At 34.3% G+C, this 18107-nt stretch overlaps 2 protein-coding genes across 2 annotated transcripts; one reads left to right on the plus strand and one right to left on the minus strand.

Annotated features, from left to right (window-relative positions):
- The first annotated feature begins 2222 nt into the window (after nt 1–2222).
- Nucleotides 2223–9686, plus strand: LOC145793311 (condensin-2 complex subunit H2-like). Its single transcript, XM_082876106.1, has 6 exons — nt 2223–2275; nt 4454–4574; nt 8299–8335; nt 9092–9231; nt 9335–9424; nt 9554–9686. The coding sequence occupies exons 1-6, from the start codon at nt 2223–2225 to the stop codon at nt 9653–9655; spliced, it is 543 nt and encodes a 180-aa protein (XP_082732232.1). The 3' UTR covers nt 9656–9686.
- A 2441-nt stretch (nt 9687–12127) lies between these two features.
- Nucleotides 12128–16329, minus strand: LOC114279420 (cytochrome P450 CYP82D47). Its single transcript, XM_028221660.2, has 2 exons — nt 15275–16329; nt 12128–13014 (listed from the first exon to the last, which is right to left on the minus strand). The coding sequence occupies exons 1-2, from the start codon at nt 16220–16222 to the stop codon at nt 12394–12396; spliced, it is 1569 nt and encodes a 522-aa protein (XP_028077461.2). The 5' UTR covers nt 16223–16329; the 3' UTR covers nt 12128–12393.
- Between the last annotated feature and the right edge of the window lie 1778 nt (nt 16330–18107).

The raw sequence follows: 18107 nt of genomic DNA on the forward strand, positions 1-18107 counted from the left end.
TCCGTTGGCGACACCTCCTACGCTCAGGGTCAGTGTTGCCAGAGAAACATAAATGAAAAAAAAAACCCATCCCAATGTGTGGATAAGAGAAACCAAAAACATAAGGGAAAAAAAAAAAAGGCAAAAAAATGTTAGAAATCAGCGAAAGCGGGTGAAAAAAAAAATCTACAAAAGTTAATGTAAATACAACCCAGATCATTAGTTTTAAGCCATGAAAATATACAGATCTTTTGTGAATTCAGTAAATCCCTAACCTTTGAGCCATGTCGCACCCAAACATGAAGAAAAACAAGCCCTAGATCGATTTAGATTAATAGAGAATCAAACAATCTCAATGATAAACGTTCAAATCAAGTGAATAACAAGCTTTACAAGATCAAAAGACTGAGAATCGATTGAGATCGAAGCATCAAGGCATCAAGGCATAAATCCCTCTCTCTCTCTCTCTCTCACACACACACACACACACACACTCTTTCTCTTTCTGAAGAAAACAACCCCTAGATCGATTTAGATTAATAAGGAGTCAAACAATCTCGATGATAAATGCTCAAATCAAGTGAGGAACAAGTTTTACAAGATCAAAAGAAGGATGATTCGATTGAGATCAAATCATCAAGGCATCGATCCCCCTCTTCTCTCTCTCTTTCTCTTTCACTCTTTCTCTTTCTAAAGAAAAACAAGCCCTAGATCAATTAAGATTAACAGGGATTCAAACAATCTCAATGATAAACGCTCAAATCAAGTAAAGAACAAGCTTTACAAGATCAAAAGGACAGAGAATTGATTGAGATCGAAGCATCAAGGCATAGATGGTTTTTTGTGCTCCTCGAAGGGGTTTAGTCTCCTCAGATGTGATTCCTTACAGTTCGGGCTCTCATGGTTTTGAATCTGGTTTCACAAGTGCAATATGAAACAGAAAAACAAATAAAAATCCATTAATCATCAGAGATGCCAAAAATGGACTGCATTGCCAGATTTCAGAGTCGCCACCTAATATTTTTGAAAAAATTAGGAAACTCGTGACTCGTGCCAAAGGTCACTTGTTCGTCATAACCAAAGTTGTCTCGGTTCAGGAACTTAGGTATGAGAGGGGAAGGTCATGAATTGAGCACCCTACTCACCCAATCAAAGATCTGCCTCTACTAAATAATGATGCGAATTTTATGGACATTATTGCTCATATTTTGATTATTAAATATAGTAACATTACTATGTGAAGCAAACAAGTAAAGACCATGTCACTTACTTTGGAATTCTTTCATTTTATGCTTTCTTGCAAAGAGTTTTTGAATATGTGCAACTCAAAGGAAAAGCGAGCTCATATGTACAATAATCAAAGTCATTTCAATCTAAGCAAAATAGCCTCTATCCACAGTCATTCATAGAGATATTTCAAGTAAGCGAGTAGCCTCATGGTAGTATGCTCGACATAATAACACAAACACACATATGATATGCTAAAGTAAAAATACTCACCTAGTACTCAAACAAGACAAGCCAAAGAAAAGAAGATAGTTAGGAAAAAAATACATGATACTAGTAAATGCACATGACTAATGCAATACATAGAAAATGTAATTATTTGATTCGGCTATGAACATGTCATATGAATCCACTCAAAGCATACGACAACGCACTTATTTAAGTAGGAAGTAATAACGACATCAAGTATGATGAGCTGAACCTTAATGCATACAAAAATGAATACAAATCATTGGAATGATATGAAATGAAAACATGATGTTTTGTACAACCACCGTAAGCATGTAAATAAAAGGGAGAAAGAAATAGAGGTTACAAGACATATATCAAGTGTTACAAATTTGCCCTCTTACAAGAGGGTTCGAATGTCCTAATTAACTAATTATTGTAAACACAAATGAATTAACTAATTATTTACGAAAGAAGAATCTCAAAGAGACTAATCTAAAGAGTTGAATGAAAGGCGAGGGAATCGCGTGCGCACAAGCAAGGACATCCTCTGAAAACCTCTCTGTTTGTGGCTAGAAGTTGCCCTGTTCGCATTCAGAAAACTGTTCTGTTTTGACCTCAGGATCTGCTTTACTTATCTGAAATTCCACCACTTCCGTACAAAAGATTCGGTCAGCCGGCCTGATTAACTGGTCGGCCGTACAGAAGAATAGCCGACAGGCCACTGGTTTTGGAAAAAGCCTACTGCAACAGAATTGGAACAGAGCAAAACAGAGGGTTTCCAAAGGATGTTCATCCTTCCTGCTCCCTCATGTCATGAAGATATTCAAGGGGAGAACAGGTTTGTTTCATAAATCATCAAACATTTATACGATGATTCAAGAAGCAACGAGACAAAATATTCAATGGATACAAAACTAAGGCTAATTAAGAAGAAGTATTCAAAAAGATGCTTGAAACCTACCATATCTCATGGAAAAAAAGAGTAAGTGAGTACTCAAATTTGGAGAGAATAGGCTTAGAGAAAGCCATTTTTGAAAGAGAAGCTTATTAACAAGAGATTATATCGTTGAGGCAAGCAATTAGAGACTCTTCTTCATATTCATGGAACATGGATTGAAATCCATTTCCATTTTTCAAAAGGAACTAGAAGAGTTTCTCTAATACTTCTGATGAAAGAGCTCTCATATGGCTTCAAAGCGAAATCAAAACAAGACTAAGCAAAGGAATGAAAGTTATGAAAAGTTGTTGTATGCTCATCTTCTTACTCATAGAAGAAGCACGAGACAATGATTTCCATGCTTCAAAGATGGAACTAGAAGAGAGCTTACAACAACTTTGAAGAAGAGAGAGCGGATCAAGAATCAAACTATCTATTTAAAGCTGTAAACATACAACCCGTCAAAAATTGTTGATAATTCCTCTTTTGTTCATGGAATAAGGATGAGACACTACAAGAATCTGCACTTTCAGCGACCACTTTCTATGACCAATACCAAAGTTGGTAGCTAAAAGTTACCTTTGGCGACCAAATATTAATTAGTCGCGAATATTCATTATTTTTGGCGACCAAATATGAGTTGGTCATAGAAGGTCACATTTTGGCGACCAAAAAATGAGTTGGTCGCAGAAAGTGGTATGCTTTTGGCGACCAACTACAAATTTGGTCGCGAAAGGTCACATTTTGGCGACCAAAAAAGTTGGTTGTGGAAGATAAAAAATAAATTGGTTGTGGAATTGGCGACCAAAATTTTAGTCGCCAAAAACTTATTTTCCCCAACCAAAAATATTTTAGTTGCCTTTTATTGAGTTTTGCCTACTAAAACAATTTAGTCGCCGAATGGAAAATAAAAAATTATTTTTTTTCTTTGGCGACCAAAAATTTGGTCGCCAAAAACTTATTTTCAGCAACCAAAAAAAATTAGTAGCCAAATTTGTACTTTTAACGACTAATATTTTAGTTGCCCTTGATTGAGATTTAGCGACTAAAAAAGGTTGTCGGTGAAAGTACCTTTTCTGCAACTAATATGGTCTTTTGGTCGCCAAAAGTTTGGGGGGGAAATTTGAAATGTGGAGAGGGAATTGAAATTTTTTTTGCGACAAAAAAATTTCGTCGCCGATTTTAAAACGACGTTGTTTTGTACCAGGAAAACATAAAAAAAAATTAAAAAAAGCCCAAATCTCCCGTCTCTAGCTCGCTCCCTGTATATCTCTATGTTGGTCCGCTCTCTCTCTCTCTCTCTGTGTTCTCTTTCTCAATCGGTGCCCACTCTCTCTAGCTCACCGAAGTCCCTCACCACCATTGCTCACGTCCGTCGCACATCGCCACCACCGTAAATCGCCACTGCCCTCTGTCTTTCTCTCACACAGATCCTCAGACCACACTCAACCGACGACCCTCTCTCTCTCTCTCTGTTTAGTCTCTTCTCTGTATCTCTGTCTTCTTGTCACCCTTTGTGATTTGGGTTCAGGTGAGTGTTTGTCGCCTTTAAATCTGCAGAGGCAGAATGGTATCTGCAGAGGCAACTCTCTGGCCTCTAAATCTCACAAGAGCTTTCCGTCTCCCATCTCTCTGACAAAGAAAAACGAGACGGTTGTTCAGACCCCCTTCGATCTTGGTAATCTCTCTTTATAATCTATCTATCTATCTGTATATGTAATTGATCAGATCATATCTCTGTATGAGTTAAATTACTCTTCCTCTGCCCTTTGTATGGTGTGTTCATGTAATTCAGATTCATAATCAAATTTGAAGAACTCTAATGGAAATTGTGTGTAGTGGGTATTTTGATTTGAAGCGATTTAACTCCAATTGAGTTACAAATTGAAAAGAATTCGATGGAAATTTGATATTCCCATAACTAAATTGAAAAGAATATTTGCGATTGTCAAACCAAATTTTCTGATCAAATAAAGTTCTGTTTCTATGTTTTAAGTCTTAACAATTCCAGATTGAAAATTGCTTTGCTACTATTTCCTTATCTTAGCTGTTATTTCTTGTTATCTGTCATCAAGCTAGGTTGAACGAGATCATAACTTCGGGAGCAAAGGACATTCATAGCAACAAATCGGCTTATGCACCTTGGACGGTCGATGAAGCTGGAATTCCTTCTAATGCTTCTGAGCTTCTACCCAAATTAGTAATTGGAGTTTGGCTGAATCAACTTCAGTAGCATATTTCAAATCTTATTTTTCAATTGGTTGATGAAATGGAATTTATTCAGAAGGTGATAGGTTGATGAGAAATCTGAAATTCCTTTCTGACCCTGTAGTGTGGTTTTTGTTCTCATTCTGCTGAGTTATGCAATGAAAAAAAAAAAAAAAAAATCAGTGTAGATACTACTTTCACCACCCTAATTTACATCTTATTTTCCATCATGCCATTGGTTTACTTCAAATTCCCTGGTTCTGAAACCAAATATTCTTACGGATCACAAATTGAAAAGAATTCGGTGGAAAAGAATTTTTTGGTTATAAGGAACAAAAGGTGAGTTATATGAGTTTTGATTCGATGTTTTGTGAATTTTTTTAAAACAAAGGTACGAAAGAATAGAAGATATGTCCTTTACATATAGTTAGACCATTTCATGTCAATGTGGAAAGCCTCCAGTAAAGATATGTTCTTTACATATGCATTTTTTATAACATACATTTATTTGTCTCATTTTTTATAAGATGCTCAATTGAATCACTTTGCAAAGCCTCCAGCAAATTTAGTTGTGCTTGAAGGTGATTGCTTAGATGTTACTGGTGATGGCAATGAATTAGAATCCTACCTGATCCCATTGATATGATTCTTATATGTTAATTGCGCGTTTAGGGTTTGTGAAATTGATTTTATAATGCGTTAGTTCTAAATCACTGTTGAGTTCTTCTGTTTTTTTCATTACGCTTACGCACCTAACAGATTGCTAAGAAACATACATAAAATTAGTAATTGATATTGGTACAAATGCAAAGACACATTACAGGGAAAAAAATAATTGTGTTTGCTTTTTATAATCTTTTTAGCGATCTAGATTTACTTCCTTCAAAGAGGTCTTTCTAGTAGCAATTTAGTAGGGAGGAAAATAAAAATGAAAAAAGAGAACATGTAAACAACATTGTTACCGGTGGGATATTTGTTGTAGAGTTCTAGGAATGCGCACATCTTGACTTTTATTAAGTTAGCTTCAAATTGCGTACTTTAACATGATCACATATTGTCTTACGTACCCCGTCAAGAAAGTCTTACAAGTCTAAGTCTTGTTAAGTTCTGTGAGTTAGACACGAGAAGCATAAATAAAGAAAGAAAGGAGCAGAGAAGCAGCTTCATTGATTTCTCTGTTACTTCTATAGAGCATACATTGCTCTACGAAGGGAGATGAAAAGTGGCACAAGCACACACCTACCCCCATCTGCCCTCATTTTGACTCCAAGTTGTTTAGCTATTATGAGGAACTTCATTAATTTTCATTGTTGTAGCATATACTAGTAACTGAGAAGATTGAATTCTATTTTGATACATATATGTTGGAATGAAATCAGCAAAAGGGAATTATATTTTCATTCACACACAGGTTTGATTCTTGACTTTTTTATTTTATTTTTCCCTCCAAAATACTATGTATATTTCTTGAGAAAAGATTATTTGCTTGTTAAGAGATTGACATTGGATTGAATCTATGTTTCTATTTTGTATTTGACAGGGTTAAATAGTCACCTACATGTTGCAGGTAAAGCTTCCATTTTTTCACTTTTGTTCCCTAGGATGCTTTTTTGTCTCACAGTTAGAACATGTAGATTTTATCAGTTTAGGGTATAGCTAATGTTACCTGAAATTAAAAAAAAAAAAAATGCCAGAGCCAGGGAGTTTTATTGGTTAGGGGTAAAACAATGTATCCTTAGTTTGAGTACAGCAGAGAGAATCTAATCTAGTGTAATATCACACATATTATTATTTAAGTATTCATAGTTTCTTCCATATTAAAAAATGAGAGAGGTCTGAGAGATATCCTTTGCGCATATATCCACTAACATCTTTTAGTCAATCGAGACAATCTAATATATTACATCAGATTCCTTACAGAAAACTATCAGCTCAAAACTGTACTACATATCATAAGTCCCTGGTTTAGAAAAAGCTGCACGTGGCCCACATTTATTTTGTTGTTTTCTCTTGTAATGACTTGATCAAATGATAAACAGCTGTTGATAGACATCTAGTCCATTATTTATTTTGTTGTAGCGACTTTTGAAGCAACTTTAGTCATTGCATGTTTTCTAATGGCCTAGTGTAGCTTTGAGTTTTTATTTATGAATTATGAAACTTGTGAATGGCACGAGGGTATCCATCTTCATCTTTGATGGATTGCAGAACATGGAGATTGATTAAAGCTATTAATGTGAAGCTAACAGAAACTAGGACTTGTCCTTCTCATGGTTGGTTAGTTTGCCAACCAAGTGGATTGACCTTGGCCTCCCTCCTTGCAATAATGTATATTTTGTTTAGTATTTTGGATAAATCATTGTTAAAGACTAAATCTTTATACTTTTGGGTCCTATTGATCGTAAAACATATGTCCTGCTTGAATCAAGATTTAATTCTGAAATTGCTTATGTCCTGTTTATTGCCAACCAAAGGGAAGGGGAATTTATGTCCTGTTTTTTTTCTTTCTTATGTTTGTTTGGTTATGGTATGTTGAGTTACCAAAGAGTTTTGGGTCTTTAGATATCTCAACCTTGTCATTTTAACCTCTAGTAGAGCAACTAAAATTGACATGAAACAATTTTGTAATGGATAGCACATGCATGCCATCTACTTTTACCATCACTTAGCACTGCCTTATGCTATGACATTGACTTAAAATAAGTTGCCAGTACGTACTTGTTCCTATATATTAAGGTTCACCTAAAAATAAGAAATTTTTTTATCCAAGGTGGTGGGCACTGAAACATGTATTTTTCATACTCTTTTATTTGATATTTGTTGTTTGATTGTCAAGAAAATATTAGAAATTTGCACCATCTTGGAGACCGCGTAGAGCATTATCTAAACAAAGAAACAACAATATTTTAAGAATCAATAGGCTGTAATTAAGAATTGCAAAGTGTAATTTCCAAGGAGTTTCCAAATTTCTATTTCAGAAGTGGTTAAGATGTGCATGCATAGTATATTATTCCTGTTTTGCATATCACTCATGACCATTGACCACTTGATGCCACTTCATAATTATTTTTATCATCGAACTCCGTATTTATTATGCATATGAGATCTCTCTTCTTTCTCAGACTAGTTTATGATAAACAGCTCTGACTTTGAGATTGAATTTCCAGTATGATTGTTCAGCATGGAAGAGATAAACAATTTGAATAGTAGGTCACAATCTATTTGATACCTAGGCAAAATATTGAATTTGTAAATAGAAAATACAAATCCATCATTTTCACAGTACAGAAAAACCAATGCTTAGATCAAATTCTATAGTCTTCTACAAAACACATTTTGAAATTCACCAAATATGACTATAAGCTAAATCAAAAACCATAAAGGAAGGTCCAATTGCTAAAAATATATAGAAATGAAATGATATTAGTGCCCTTTATGAAGAGAAAATATACCTTACCTATTAGGTGGAATCATAGTCCCCTCTTGCTGGCAGGCTGTTTTCCATTGCCGATTCATCTCACAGCATGTTGTGTACAAAATCATAACAATACCTGCAATTACCAATGGCATCATCAATATTCTCATTCTCTATTAAAATGTTCATAGAGATCATTTTCAATAAAACTGACTTTTGGTAAAGATGGTTGTTAGTAAAATAAAGAACATATTTCTTGAGAATATTGTCTTCTTATAACTTGTTCATTTCTTTTTTGTAGGATCTTAGCAATCCAATTTTGTTGAATGCCATCAAAGGTATGAAAACACTTTATAAATGTTATAAACACTCTAAATAATTGCATTTTCTTGGCATTGAAAATAAGTTACAACTCTGATTGCATTGCAGCATTCTCTCCCTTGAAAATTAGATTGGGTGGTACTTTGCAAGACAAAGTCGTATATGAAAGTGTTGGCGAGCCATGTACACAATTTGTTTTAAGAATAATGTTTGGTAGCTCGAGGATTTTGCCCCCCGAATCCTCCTAATGCCCAAAACGACGTCGTTTTGGGCATTAGTTTTTTTTTTTTTTCTTTTTTTTCTTCCATTTTCGATCTGAAACCGATCTGAGAAGAAGAGGGGAAGAGGGAGAGGGAGAGAGAGAGAGAAGAAGAGGGGAAGAGGAGCAGCTGGTGGTCGTCGCAGTTCCCCGCCGTCGTCGCAGCTCCGGCCCGCCGTCATCGCCTCGCCGCCAGCTCGTCGCAGCAGCAACTCCAGGTCCAGCTCCGGCCGCCGTCTCCGCCTTCGGCCCCGCCTCCTCCTCCCCTGTTATTAGGCCCCCTCCAGTCCTCCTCCTCCTCCTCCTCATTCCTCCTCCTCCTCTCCTCTCCTCTCATTCTTCTTCCTGATTTCTGCTTCTGAAAAAAAAAAAATAGAAAAACGACAACGTTTTCGATTAGGGGGATTCGAGCTACGTAGCATGACTGTTGTTTTAAATAGTGCAGAGATATTTGGCTTCACTCAATGATGCCTGATGTTTTATTTACAGTTGAGAAATTCACTTATTCATGAAGGACGTGAAACTTGTGAATCATTTTGTGATCCTAATGAAGATAATGATCATGATAATGGAGGCTTTGATTTTGGTCCATTTGATTTTGACATGCCAGAGAATGCATACGAGTATGAAGAAGTACCTCTGCAGCCTGAAAAGGTTAGGCAGACCTCTAGTATATTCAGATATATTTACGTCACGACGCTGGCAATAACAAAATCGGCATTTATGTTGCATTGCTCATTTGTTGATATTTATGCAGCATGATGATGGTGGTGTTTGTTTTGAAACCAATGAACATGAAGATCCAAGTTCTCAAGCCAGCCTAGAAGATCTTTGTCGATCTCACCTAGTAAGATTAGATTTCTCTGACATGTGATGTGATGAAAATTGATTATTATATTGCATAATTTGTCTACTACCTTTTGTTTGATTATTGTTGGAGTAGTAATTTGTTTGTAACCTGTGTGCCTGAATTTAGGATGCTCTCCTTGCTAGCATTGCTGAAACTGACAAACAGACTGAGTTGGCTGCTCGTGTCTCAACATGGAAACAAAGAATTGAAAATAACTTGGAGGACTAAGCAAGTGCCATCATTTTTACCTTTTTTTTTTCCCCTGTCACCCATCCAAAACTTAACTATTTTGAATTTCAATTTTGTGTCATGTTGGACTTCAAAGAGGATATAGCTTTTGAGAAGACATGCTTACTAAATTCAATTTGACTTGAATATGCCATGTGTTGCACTATGGTTACATATTTTCATCTTTATTTTAAACGAAATTCAATTATTGTTTGATGATTTAGTGAAGTTACAAGAAAGAAAATTTGTTAATTATTGTTCATAAGCTTTTTCTTTTTTAAATGTTATGGTTCCTTAATTGTGGTTGGGTTGAATGAATTTTGTTCGATATTGGATTGAATGTTTATAAACAAAAGTTGATTGTTCTAAAAAAAAAAAAAAAAAAAAAAAAGAGATTTGGCGACTAAAAAATTGGTTGGCAAATTCTACACTTTTGCGACTAAAATCATTAGTCGGCAATTCTTTACCTTTTGGCGACTAAATTGTTAGTCGGCAATTCCTCGACTTTTGGTGACTAATCTGTTTGGTCATGGAATGTGACAATTGGCGACTAAGATATTTGGTCGGGAAAATATCACTTTTCACGACCAAAGTGTTTTACCGACAAAATGGATTAGTCGCAGTAATGATATATTTAGCGACCAAAAATTTAGTCGGCAAAGCCAATTTTTCCTGACCAACAAAAATTTTGGTCGCGAATTACTTTTGCCGACTCTCAATTGGCGACCAAAGTAGCGACCAAAAAAATTGGTCGCGGATAACTTTTACCGACCAAAAATGGGCTTTTAGCAACCAATTTTTTGGTCGGTAAATGTGTTATTTCTTGTAGTGAGACATCCATTTCCATGTTTCGAAAATGATCGAGAAGAGAATTTTTCAACACTTTTGACACGGAAGCTACTATTAAGCTTCAAGGTGGACAACAACAATATAAAAGCAAGAAATTTATAGCTAATTAATCAAACTTGTGGCGGGGTGGCTAATCTCTGATCCTTCCATGACCATAATGTTCCAATATACATAAGGAAAGTTATAAAAACTAAAGTAAAACGATCAACTCAAACAGATTGGCTGCTATATGCTAAACGCACCAAATCTGTGAGGGCTATTACACTATTACAACAATGCAAATATGGTATTCAAAGCATAGAAAGTAAGAGCACATGTATTGGGGAGGACAATGACCCTTTTATAAGCCCATATTCAGTTCATATCACACAAAATCAATCTAAAACAGTGCTAAAAGTGTGGGAATTTAATCAAATGAAATGAAGAAAAAGTGAAAAAGAATGAAAGAAAACAAAGGGTATACAACTAGTGAGCTAGCCAATGGAAGGGTGGTTAGCTCTTCCACCTTTAATAAAGTTTTAATCGCATTTTAAGTCCAAAATAACTTTGAAAATCAGTATGTGTTGACAAGAAATGAAGAGTAAAAGAGTAAAAGAAAAGGTGATGAAAATAGTTCAAAGTTTAACCTCTTGGAAAGAGGAAGAGCTTCTTAGTTAGCAAACTTCAATCCAAATACCCTCAAGTATCTAAAATAATGTTCAAAACTTCAGCAAAAAGTTTCAAGTTTGAGCTTCAATGGTGTATCTATAGTATATCTATATTCAAGAGGGTAGACAAGTGTTTTGGATAAGCTTCTAAGCTTTTTGGAAATTTTCTTTTTGGAAATTTTTTCTAACCTCAAACTCGGGGGGAAGGCGGGTATTCTAGACAACTGGTCCAAATCCCGTGCATGGGAGCAACCTGCTGTTGTAGAAATATCTTCTGCGTTAAACATGGCCGGCCGACCAAGAGGATGTACGGCCGGCCCAGTAAGAGTGGCCTGCCGACCATCTATTAGCCTGTTATTCTCTAAGTGGTCAGGCTAGAAGAAAAGTTTTGGTCAAAATGGGGTGCAAGGTTTGGATTTGAAACTCAAAATTGAATTCCTTTGCTGAGAATTCAAAAAATTGCACAGCGTCAAGTTTCATCATCGGGTGTTCAGGATGAAATACTCAAGTCTTAAGGGCGGTCAAAATAGGGTGTCCACACAAGGCATCGAAGTCGCAACTCTCTCTCTTTCTCTTTTCGAAGTTGTGACTCTCTCTCTATCATCAATTTGGATTCCCCAATTTTAAAAACAAAAAGGAAATTTAAAAAATAAATAAATATTTTAATTAAACAAAACAACGCCATTTTATATAACATCACGTTTCAAAAATGTTGTCTTTTTATAACATTGGTACAAATTGAAATAGTGTGGTAGACTGTCACCTATTTTATGGCATTTTCAAAAAATGTCAAAAAAAAAAAAAAAAAAAAACAAACAAAATAAAACAAAAACTAAAAAACCGTTGCTATAATCATTTTTTGTTGTAGTGTATAATGATTTATAATTGTTAATAAATACACGATTCTTATTAACAATTATAAATCATTGTACACTACAAAAAAAAAAAAAAAAAAAAATCATGTAGTAACATTGTATTTATTATATATATATATATATATTCTTCTCAGTGTGAATAGCTAGGATACCAAATTATTACAATATCTATTTACAATCCTTATTGCTAGAGAAATAGCAAGATTATATATACATATACATAAAACAAAATGACAACAACCATCTAAGATATTACTACCCCAAATATTTTTTTCCATTTCCTATTGCTAGATAAATTTTATTCACCAAAAACATCTAATCCCATGAAGGATTAATTCGATAATAATATGGATCGAGAATTTCACGCCTAATAAAGATTAGGAGACAATCGAGGGTTGATGAGTACTTCAAGTGGAGTGGCTTTCGTGTTTGTCATTCCAACGCTTGCGCTCATGTCAACAAGTGCATTGGATGCTGGCAAAAACTCAAAACCATGGAGTAACCTAGCAAGCACCAAGTGCAACATTTGGTTGCCAAACGCTAATCCTGGGCACATTCTTCTACCAGCTCCGAATGGGATCAATTCAAAATGTTGACCTTTAGCATCAACATCTTTGTGGGTGGTGAGGAACCTCTCTGGTTTGAACTCCGATGACTCCGACCATATGTTTGGATCCCTTTGCAGCTTCCATGCGTTTACAATTAGGCGTGTGCCTGTGGGGACATGGTAGCCACCAACGGTGCAGTCCTGTGTAAATTCTCTTGGGCCTAATAGTGGGGCGGGTGGGTATAATCGTAATGTCTCTTTGATTATGGCTTGAAGGTAGGGTAACTTACTGATATCTGATTCATCCACTTGTCTTTCCTTGCCAACATGTATATCTAGTTCTTCTTGAGCTATTTTTAAGGCATGGCGGTTGTTCATTAGTAGAGAGAGTGCCCATGTCAACATAATTGCACTCGTATCAGCTCCCCCAGCAATCAAAACCTGCAAATTCCGAAACCAACACTTCAACAAATTAGATTATAATATTGTAAGTGGTAATTAACCTGATTTGGGTCAAGCATTATGGTAATATGCAACCTTCGTCTATAGTGTAGGCATTTCAAGTCGTATAAGGTTTTATTGATCTTTGGTAATTCTATTGGAATAGGTAAGTGGTTTTTCAATATTTCAAGTTTGGTGAGAAGTAATTTGATAAACTCGTAACATTAAGCTGTGGTGCTCTTATTCAAATTTTGATTAGTTCATAAAAGGAAATTTTTAACTTTTGAATAGTTATTTTAAAAAATAATATAAAAATAATAAATAATCATTTTATCTTTGTACTTGTGTTTTGCATCAATTAAAAAAAAATAATAAATAAAAAGAAAAGAATATTGGATAGTTTATAAATACATATCTTAATGTTTGCTTGAAATACGAATAATCTCATATGGTTTAAAAATTTACAAATAGCTTCTTATAAGATTTTTTATTTAACAGAATTAATTAAAAAAAACAGTAATGATTGAGACCCCCACAAAACATCATCCCCACAACCCCCACTCACTTGTGATTGGTCCAAGTAAGAAAGAGAAAATAAAAAAATAAATAATACAAATACATTATTGGTCCACATTATTGTGGGGGTAATAGGGGTCTCCCCAAAAGGGGGTCCCAAACATTATTCTATTATTAAAATATGTTAATTGATTTGATAATTTATTAAAAAAAATATCATTTTTATAAAATTGAAAAATTTCAACAAGCGAGATGTGAATTTCAAAATCACGAGGCAACTCGTATTGTAAACAAATATCAAAAAGTATATTTAAAATTTGTCTAAGAAATTTGTTTAATAAAAAAAATTCAATAAAAACAAAAAATAAAATGAAAACATTACATAATTTTCGTAGTTTGACCCGGTGCTTCGCCAGATTGAGGAAAGTCCAGCTTAGATGATTCTATCAGACACGAAATTCCAAACTCAAAGCACCACCGGGGAGAAAAAACGGTCAGGGTGCCTCATGAATTTTGGTAATAATTAAAAAAAATAATAAAAATAAAAAATGAATAAAATATATTTATATTTTATTATTTTTTTTTATACCTAAATCCATGAACCTAACATAGTATAAAGAAAAAAAATTAGAAATTTATCCACATCTTTAAATCAATAATGTATATTTACAATAATGATACATTTATCACTTTTTTATATCATCTTTAATATACTGTGTTAACCCATCATTAATGTAATGGATTCCATCGTTCGTATTTATGTCCAATGATATGCTAGCATATATGAGGTAAATAGTATATTAAAAATGGTACAACTATTAAAAGATGATAAGTATAGTATTACTCATATATTAATCTCATTATCCTAGAACCACATCGTAAATCAATCTTGACCTTTGATGACAGGATTGTGAACAATTTTTGGATTTGTTTGTCCGGAATTATAAAATTGCTCAGCAAAAAAAAAAAAAAAAAAAAATTCATTATGTTAGAAAGCCTATTTCATTGTGGATCCTCTCATGCTTAGAATGGGTTAGTCTTAGTACATATGAGGGTATTTTTTTTAAAATAATTATAAATACATTTTGTGTGTCCTGTGTAAAAAAGTACAACAAAATTTTTCCTCCCAAAAGTTCTCATCTCTATACAAATAATATAAGTAGGGTAAATATCGCTCTTAAGGTCTTTAATAAATATGGATTTCCCATTACGTTTTAGAGCAATGCTACATATCATGAAAAATTTTTCATGAAAATGATCATGAAAGATTTATGACTCTTAGATTACACTTAAAATAAAACACCACACACTAATCAAGGTAATCTAAGGGTCATAAATTTTTCATGATCAGTTTCATGAAAGTTTTTTCATGATCCTTATCTTTTCTCTTACGTTTTAACTACAGGGAATCTATATATATATTTATTAAAAATCACAAATATTTTATAATTTATCCTAATAAACAACAAAAGAATACACATAAACTTTTATTTATTTCAAATTTTAAATCCATAAAATTAATTTATTATTTTAAAAATGCACTATCACATCAAAAATGACATGGTCATAATATTTGTGAACATAAATTTTACAAAAGAAAATAATTTACGAACAAAAATTATTTTAAGTACAAAATTCCACAAAAATGACATGCTCATAATATTTTTAAAATAATAAGTCATGTTCTAGTTTGAAAATAATAAATAAAATCTGGCATATACAATATTACAAGTATAGTATATACCAGGCATGTAGCCTTGACGACGGTGTCGACGTCATAACCAGCAAAGTCAGCGCCTTGAAGAGTTGAAAGCATTACAGCCATGAAGTCTTCATCGCCTTTAGCCTCCCCGGAATCTTTCTTTTGGCGATGTTCCTCTAACCATCCCCCCACTATACTATCCATTTCTTTTCCAGTTTGTTTCATGGCCTTCACATGTCCACCCAAATCAAACCACCCAAGAAAAGGAATTGAGTCCGACACCAAAAACAACCCAATCAAGTGAAAGAAATCCCTGAATGCCTTCTGGCACCGCCTCGCCTCTTTCCCATCCTCACAAGTGCCTGCACCACCGAATCGCTTTCCAGCAACCATTCTAACAAGCACGTTCAGACCCAAGTCCGTAAACCATTGCTTCATATCTACCAACACATGGCCTGAGCTGTTTTTCTTCTCTGTCCAAAGCTTGTGAAGTACTTTCATGGAGGTCTCAGTTTCAGAGACTCTCACATTCTTGAAAAGCTGGACACGGCGGCTTCCTAGTAGCTCGAGGGAGGTTATTTTGCGGATTTCACGCCAATACGGACCATATGGGGAGAAGCCAAACATAGCATCGTTGTAGCCTAGGTATTTTGCAGCTGTAAACTTGGGACGGCTTGACACAGCTATGTCATTGGTGGTGAAACATTCTTTGGCTATCTCCCAATTGCTCACCACCAGAGTTCGTTGTAACCCGTGCCACATGGTGAAAACTGGTCCATGTTTATCGGCTATGGCTCCCAAGGTTTTGTGGGGAAGCTCAGAGCCTCCTAAGAGGTGGAGGTGGCCTATTATGGGCCATGCACCACTAGCTTCTGGTGCTGTGCTGTTTTTAGCAGCTCTTTTAGATCTCCATAGCAAATAGCATAGAACTACAAATAAGGATAAGCCTCCAGCTATGGCAGTGTTTATGTGTGGAAGAAAAAAATCCATGGTAGCTTATGGACTTGGAAGACTCTTGGCCAAAGTCTCTTTGGTTAACCTGCTTTATAAAGCATGCATATGCCTAAAAAAAAATAAAATAAAACAAAAAAACAAAAACAAAAACAAAAAAACAAAAAAACAAAAAAAACCTTACTCAAAAATTTAAATATGCGGTAAAAATTTTATTTTATTGTTGTGTACCTAATCATGAAGGAATCCTTTTAAGACTAAATTTAATTATTTAGTCATTATAGTAATTCACATGATATAACAATATGAATTATAGATTTAAAAAGATCACACTTTCATATCTCAAATCATAAGCTATTATCTAATTGATTAATAGATGGAGTAGTTTTCAAGTCTTCTACTTTGATAGGCAAGTGGAGTTATAGTTGTATTAGGAAATTAGTCATCTCTCTACCTATAAAAGTTTTTTTTGGATCACTTATCAATCAATCTGAATTTATGTATTGTAAAGAGGATCCAAAGAGAGAAATATTTTTCTACTAATATTGAGATTGGTTTGTGTTCAATCAATTTTGAATTACTTAAAGATTTTGTATAACAGATTCGGGTATATTATTTATTTTTCACATTATGTTATTGTTTGTGAAAATGATGACAGTTCATGATCTTAAATTATAAATGTTGTTATATGCATAATACAATAAATTATTTACAAGTAATATCAGAGGTTGTGTTCATGAACTATTATAAATTTTATTTTATTCAATAAAATTGACTGAATATGATTATCCATATAAATTTATACCTCTGTACTGTCAAAGGCCTTGTTTGGCAAAGGCTGAAAATTAGTTTTTTAGGCTAAAATTTACAAAAAGACAAAATACGCTAAAATAGTCAATAAAATAAAATGTCACATTAAACTCATAATCATTTCACTTTTTCTCTCGCAAACATCATATCCAACTATAAAAAAATTCAACCATCTTCTCAAACACAAAAATTTTAATCTATTAAAATAGCCAAAAATTAAAATAGCCTACTAAAATAACTAACTTCCCAAACGAGGCCAAAGCATTGACTGATTGCCTGTATATAAATTATTTCCATTGCGAAATTTAGTACGAAATCCAATAGTATGTTAAATTGGATATTGCCTACATAAGTCTTGCATATATAAATTGTTGTTGGAATTTTGTCACCAAAATGATATTACAAATTTCTTTGCCTTGATTGATGATCATCTATGTATTTTTTTTTTTTTTTAGTAGTGAAATTAGATGGTTAGAATGAAATTTTATGTCTTTAAGTTGATTGATCACCTGTGAAACTATTATTAGTTTTGTAATATATTATTAAATTCAATTTTACGGCCTACAATCTATTGTCAGCTTAATTGCATGTATATATATGATCCGTGAATAATAATCATTTTGATTGACTTTTGTTAATCCTTATTGTTGTTATGTACTTCGTAGAGGGTCATAAATTAAAGTCCAAATTATGGACGTAAGTGTGGAGGTCATCTTTATTAGTTGACTAGGAATGACCAAAGGAGCATGGGCTAAAGTCCAAGGGAAGTAGATCAACAGTGGGCCGAAATAGGTTCAACACGCCAACGGCCCGAATAGACTCCATGAGGAGAAAATATCTAAGTCAAGTTGTAGACGAATTACTTGTAGCAGTCAAGTTGTTAAGGCACTTTGTCTTAGCGCCGCCATTTCAAGTATTGTGGGTGTTGCTGCCATCTGACGTTGTTAAGGGAAACAGAAAACCTATTGTGGGTGTTGCCGCCAACTGAGTTTCAGAGGCAACACTTGCAGCAGCTAAGTTGCGAATGTACTTTGTCAGCACCACCATCTCTAGTTTTGTTGGAACCGCCATTTGTGCTCGCCACAGGAAATGGCTACCACAACAATTACAACCA

The sequence above is a fragment of the Camellia sinensis genome, chromosome 6 (genome assembly GCF_055761805.1).
Source record: "Camellia sinensis isolate YWXY chromosome 6, ASM5576180v1, whole genome shotgun sequence".
Taxonomy (NCBI): Eukaryota; Viridiplantae; Streptophyta; class Magnoliopsida; order Ericales; family Theaceae; genus Camellia; species Camellia sinensis.

Excerpts from the sequence above, each read along its gene's own strand:
- LOC145793311 (XM_082876106.1), top strand. The coding sequence starts at position 2,223 with ATGTTCATCCTTCCTGCTCCCTCATGTCATGAAGATATTCAAGGGGAG. Across the intron at positions 4,575-8,298 it reads CTGAGCTTCTACCCAAATTA|GATCTTAGCAATCCAATTTT; the intron begins GTAATTGGAGTT and ends TCTTTTTTGTAG. Across the intron at positions 8,336-9,091 it reads TTTGTTGAATGCCATCAAAG|GACGTGAAACTTGTGAATCA; the intron begins GTATGAAAACAC and ends TTATTCATGAAG.
- LOC114279420 (XM_028221660.2), bottom strand. The coding sequence starts at position 16,222 with ATGGATTTTTTTCTTCCACACATAAACACTGCCATAGCTGGAGGCTTA. Across the intron at positions 13,015-15,274 it reads TCGTCAAGGCTACATGCCTG|GTTTTGATTGCTGGGGGAGC; the intron begins GTATATACTATA and ends CGGAATTTGCAG.